Source organism: Carassius gibelio, chromosome B25, assembly GCF_023724105.1.
Source record: "Carassius gibelio isolate Cgi1373 ecotype wild population from Czech Republic chromosome B25, carGib1.2-hapl.c, whole genome shotgun sequence".
Classification (NCBI taxonomy): Eukaryota; Metazoa; Chordata; class Actinopteri; order Cypriniformes; family Cyprinidae; genus Carassius; species Carassius gibelio.
In genome coordinates this window covers 13273697-13279696 of record NC_068420.1, presented here as the reverse complement: position 1 = coordinate 13279696, position 6000 = coordinate 13273697, and the positions used below count along the sequence as shown (strand labels likewise).

At 37.4% G+C, this 6000-nt stretch overlaps 1 protein-coding gene across 5 annotated transcripts in view; it reads left to right on the top strand.

Annotated features, from left to right (window-relative positions):
• The first annotated feature begins 545 nt into the window (after positions 1-545).
• magi2b (membrane associated guanylate kinase, WW and PDZ domain containing 2b) overlaps positions 546-6000 on the top strand; it is a 78065-nt gene continuing 72610 nt past the window's right edge. For all 5 annotated transcript variants that reach the window (XM_052598189.1, XM_052598186.1, XM_052598188.1 and 2 more), the window contains exon 1: positions 546-1058. In XM_052598189.1, the coding sequence (XP_052454149.1) occupies positions 761-1058 (298 nt within the window). In that variant the 5' untranslated portion in view covers positions 546-760. The remainder of the gene's footprint in view (positions 1059-6000) is intronic.

Here is a 6000-nt window from a genome sequence, read left to right as displayed (position 1 = left end):
TTACAAACTTGGAAATCAAAAATCTTGCAATCAAACAAGTTTTGTTTTAAAAAACAAAACATAGGATCAAATTATTTTTCTTAGATATTAAAAAGTATATTTGTCTTGGATCGATCGATTCAACAAACTTGTAAATAAAAAAAAACTTGCAATCCAACAGCATGATATTTTGTAAAACAAACAAAAACAAAAGAGGTTCAAATTATAATTTGCAAGTTTTTCTTATAAATCTATGTATTTGTCTTGAATCAAATCTTGGATTCGATCGATTCTACAAACTTGGAAATAAAACTTACAATGAACAACAAGATTTTTTGTAAAACAAACAAACAAAAAGGGTCAAATTATACTTTGCACGTCTTTCTTATAAATCTATGTACTTGGGAATCGAAAACACCATAATCGCTCCGTTTGAGCCAACTCTCCGTGTTCCTTCCCTTTTCGTCCAAGACACACTTTTACGTGAATCCCGTTTTGAGGAATGCATGCTCGTCTTGCACAAGCATTCCTGCCTCCTCCTAGACATCACATCCGGGTCACTTGGCAGTCAGCGAGTAAGCGAGCGCGCTCCTCCATACAGTTGCGTACTGCTGCTGCAGCTCTCAGCGCAACTCCACTGCATGCAACATGGACACTACGAGCAGCGGCCAGCCGCGGAGGATCTGAGCGCGCCTCGGGACTCGCGATACGCCACACCGGGGTAGGGATGAGGTCCCATCCAGCAGCCGCACACTGGTAGGCGAGTCGTCAATTGTCAGCGATGTCAAAGAGTCTGAAGAAGAAGAACCACTGGACGAACAAAGTCCACGAAGCGGTGCTCACCAGGAATAAGGAGGGCGAGCTGGGGTTCGACTTGAAAGGGGGCGCCGAGAACGGCAATTTCCCTTATTTTGGGGAGGTGAAGCAGGGCAAGGTGGCCATCCAAAGCGGCAAGCTGTCCCAGGACGAGCTGCTCTTAGAGGTCAACGATACATCGGTGGCCGGGCTCACCATCAGGGATGTGCTGGCCGTGATCAAGCACTGCAAAGACCCGTTCCGGCTGAAGTGCGTAAAGCAAGGTGAGGATAAACATCAGCGCGCCACGGTCTCTCCGTGTGAACGAGTGAGAGAGAGCGAGAGAGCGACCCCTCCGCTGTCTGGGGCTGCTGTCTGCACATTGTTCTCACAGAAATCCTGTTTACACACAAAGGTGCAGTTCAGATCCCGCGCGTGATCGCTGTGTTTATCGATCGAAGCCGCCGCGAACGTTCCATTGTCGCTCCCGGCAACAGAACTTACTAAATGTGCCACAGAAACATGTGAATGAAATCTGAGCTTTGTTTGGATTCCAAGCACCGCGGTATCATGCGCGAGGGGGCGAGGTTTGTTCCGCCCCGTGTCGGAGATATTTTGGCCCGCGGGTCTGCCATGGGCGAACTGGGGGAATATTAGAAGGCAATTTCATTGAGCTCGTAAATTACACGATGACTATGGCAAGCCGTTTTAACATTGACTACGTTTACATGGACATCAGTAATCTAATTATTTACCTTATTCTAAATAAGACTATATTATGATTAAGGTGTTTACATGAGTTGCTCTTAGAATTTTCCTTTCATGTTGTTGTTTTATGTTATAGTACATAAATCAATTAATGGCACATCATTACGTTCCCATGCAGCGCCATCCAACGTCCCCCCTACAGAATTTAATCTACAAACATATAGTTAATTTTCATTATGAAGCCATATAAAGTTCTGGGTGTTTCATTTAAAAAAATGTACAGAAGCTTCAAGTGCAATTAATTATTTGTCATGCTATAAGTGCAAAGAGATAGCGGTGTTGTCGAAGACATGCTCTTTTGTCTGAGAAATAATCACGGTTTTACGATTATGACAATAATTATTATGCATTTATTAATTTCACAAAATTATTAAAGTCACATGAAAACTTTTATTGCTGCCTTTTGAAACAGAAGTTACACAGTAACCAATAATATAGAACAACATAATAATGATAAAGACAAACAAAAGTCCATCTCTCCAATTGGAATTAAAAAGGCGACCTCTGCTCTGTAAATACACATAGTATTTCCCTTTTGAAAATAACTAATGAAAATAGAACATAAAAGTATTTAGTGTTTTCAGTGTGTACATTCTTTAAATTTCTTTTTGGACCTGAGGCAGAAAATTGGAAACATGGTGAAAAAAAAAAAAATCTTGTTGGTTTTTGACTCATGAATAATACTGGATAAGGGATAATGAATATCAATGTTAATGAAATATTATTCATATAAGACTATTAACTCTATTAACCCCACAGGGGAAACTCTTAATATAATATTGAGGGGAATAAGCTGAATTATTATTGTAATCAATTGTCATCCATGTGTATTCATTTTAATAATTTTATATTAATCATATGATTTTACATGTGGCCTGAGAAAATCATCTTGTGATCTTACCGCACTATTTCATCTCTGTTCTGAAGTAAGCAGAATGCTCCACAGCTTCGTGTCAGTCTTGTCTTCACGTCGTGCATTAAAATAGTTTAAAGCTGTGTATTCGCTCTTTAGCAGCAGTTTTTACGGCAATGTTTAAATGTCATTTGTGAAAAAAAATAGTCCCACACACTATCGACTTCTGTCATTTCTCAGGTGGAAATAAAAAATCTGTAACTAGTAATATTAGCAATGTTTTAATAACAATAGAGATAAAGAACAGCGTCTATAATACTAGTAAAGCTATATACTAAGTAACAACTATGATATTGGAAAAGATGCAAGTGATTATTGGAATACATACCAGTAGTGTTCAGGAATGAATGTTAAAATGGCTTGCCATAAGGTGGCAGCTCTTAAAAACAATGGATTTCAGTGGGGAGCAGGAGATGGGAAGTGCCCATGTGAATGCGAGGAGTGATGTTATCTCTCACACAGATGTTGGCTTACAGTGATAAAATTTGAGGACCTTCAGCTGTCTTCAGGTGCTGAGTGCTGAGTTTTCAACATTGCTTATACATTTCCAGTGTTTTTTGTCCTTGTTTGAAGCAAACTTCAGCCCTCGGGCCAGCGCTTTGGCGAACATCCCAAACTCCCAAGTGAAAGCAAAAAATATCTTGATGCAAGCAATGGTTGTGTCTAGGGAGATGCAGATCAGTTGACTGACTGAGTAAACATTGACTGGCTGCTGAAGATCAGGGTTTGGGAAACGTGTGTAATAAACTATAGTGTAAATATAGCTGCAAGCAGCAATCACGGGGCCAAGCATTCCAGCGGCAACATCAGGAGCTAAGCATATGTAGCATCAGACCAAATGCAACAATGAATAATGAAATTAATAATTGCATGATTGTAATTGAAATGGCTGAAAATCGTTAATAAAAGTTCCACAGCGAGGAGCTAAGCATGGCATGGAGCATCAGACCAAATGCAACGAGTAAGAAAAGCAATTATTGGAAGAGTGTAATTGAAACAGCCAGTAAAACTCCAGTAAAATGATGCATTATCATTTTTGGAAAATAGGTGGCGCTGTAATCAAATCGCTTTGTTGTGTTCTGTGGGAGGTGACAATGTTGTGGGCAATTTCTTTCAAAATACTTACAGACCTTTAGGGCAATGAGTCGAACATGCCCACCGAGTTTCGTTCCGATCGACTTCCATTAACCTTGTCAAATAGGTGCTTAAAGTTGTTTGGCCAATGGCGGCCATGTTTTTTAAGATAAGTGAAATTCCTCATAGAGCACTTGTGCCACATTGGGCCATATCAATTTTCAAGTTGATTGGATCAACGGTTGCTTAGTTATAGCCATTTGATTTTTTTTCATCCTGTAGCGCCACCAAGTGGCAGATATGGAAAAAAAAAATAATTTGACTAAAGTTTTTGTTCATGCATATGAGTTCTGAGTTTGGTGAAGATATCTCATTTTGTTCCCGAGTTATAGCCTTTTTCGTAAAATTGGTCCACGAATTTGAATGTTTTGGGTCACCTGGTTTTTTGTTCAGTCTTGATCAAACCACTGCAATAATATTCTCTGGACTCTCTAGATCAATAATTTTCAAAAATATGTTGCATTTTGTCCTTTGGTTAGCTATAAGAGGTCATTTAGGAAAGGGCCGTGGCCACATGTAACCTAAAGCCTATAAAACTGAAACAAAAACTCAAAACTTTATGAAACTTGGTTATAACATGTGAAAGATGACCCACCAAGCATGCAAAGTTTCATTAAGATCAGAAAATAGCTGGTGCTATAACAGTGAAACAGGCCTAAAAAACAAAAGATTTCTGTTGTGAATGGCATTAAACTGCAAAAAAAAAAGGGGTAATATAATCACACATGCATTAGATCTGTATTTTTTCTAAACAATCATGCAAAATTTAACAGAGATTAGGTAAAAAAGAACACTGTAATATTTATAAAGCTTCAAAACCCAGTGTTGAATAAAAAATTGCAATTATAACCACTAGATGTCAACGGAAGACCACTAATGAGCTCACTAAAGACTAAAACATTACAGTTTATGGGCTTGTTGAGGGATTCATCTAGAAAAAATGTATATTACTATTATTTAATATTACTGTTCAAGCATTTCAGATCACATTGAGTCAAAGTTTACCAATTTATTCATACAGATATATCTAATGTTTATAATTATGCCAGATTATGATTGCAATGAAACCTGAACAATGACATAGAAGCCCATAAAAACAGAAGACTTGCAATAGGTTTTATCAACCATCATTTATTTTAATTATCTATATATATAACAAAATGTGTGCATCTGTGTGTGGGTTTAAGCATGCTTATTGAGTATTAATATACTAGTTTAAACATTTCATGTTTGTGTGTGTCTGTAATTCTGTTCTATTCTTTTACCGTCAGCCATATCTAGGTTATTTAAAATCAGTGCAGTACTATTATCTAGACTGTGAAATTATACATAAATTGCGTATGCTTCTTTGGAATGAAATTAAGACAACATATAACAGTTATAAAGGTTAAAGAGACAGTGTTGTATGATAAATTGCATTTACGACCACTAGATGTCACTGGAAGACCACTAATGGGCTCACTAAAGACTAAAACATTACAGTTCATTGTCTCGATGATTGATTCATCTAGAAAAATATATATTACTATTATTTAATATTACTGTTCAAGCATTTAAGATCACATTGAGTGAAAGTTCAACAATTTATTCATACATGTATATCAAATGTTTACTATTATGTCAGAATATGAATGCAATGAAACCTGACATAGAAATGTAAGAAAAGAAGTCTTTCTGTGAGTTGTGTGTCACCTATAATTTATTTCAAATATCTACATACAACAAAATGTGTGGGCATGTACTTCTCTCTGTGTGTGTGTGTGTGTGTGTGTGTGTGTAATCATGCTTATTGATTATTCATATAATAGTTGAACCATTTCATTTCTGTGTGTGAGTGTCTGTGAGCCTATTCTCCATGTTAGACAATGGCACACACAAGTTTGGCTTAATTACAACAAAGCTTTGCAGAGATATAGCCTCAGACTCATTTTGTGAAGATGCCTGACATCTGAAGCAGCGCTGTACAAAAACGGTTTCGTCTATTGACACGAAATCCATAACTTTTTGTCAGCACTGTCTGAAGATGATCTGATTCAATTTTGGTGAAAATCAGACAAACGGTTGAGGATGAGTTTAAAAAAAAAGGTTTTCAACATGAATCAAAATGGCGGACAGGAAGTTTTGCTTAATATGACATAATTGGTATGTATGTTGTCGGCATGTCCCAAGGAACATTTTGAGACATGTTTCATGATAATAGGCTAATGCAATCAAAAGTTATTAGCATTATTGGAAATGTAATAATTAGCGGTTATTGATTGGTTTATTACTCTTGACCAATAGGTGGCGCTGTGACCAAAATGATGTGGCGTGGTCAATGTGATGTGACAATGTCACATATTAAGTTTTGTGTAAATATCTCCAACCTTTGCAGAGATACAGCCTCAGATGCAGTTTGGCATCTTTCCAGC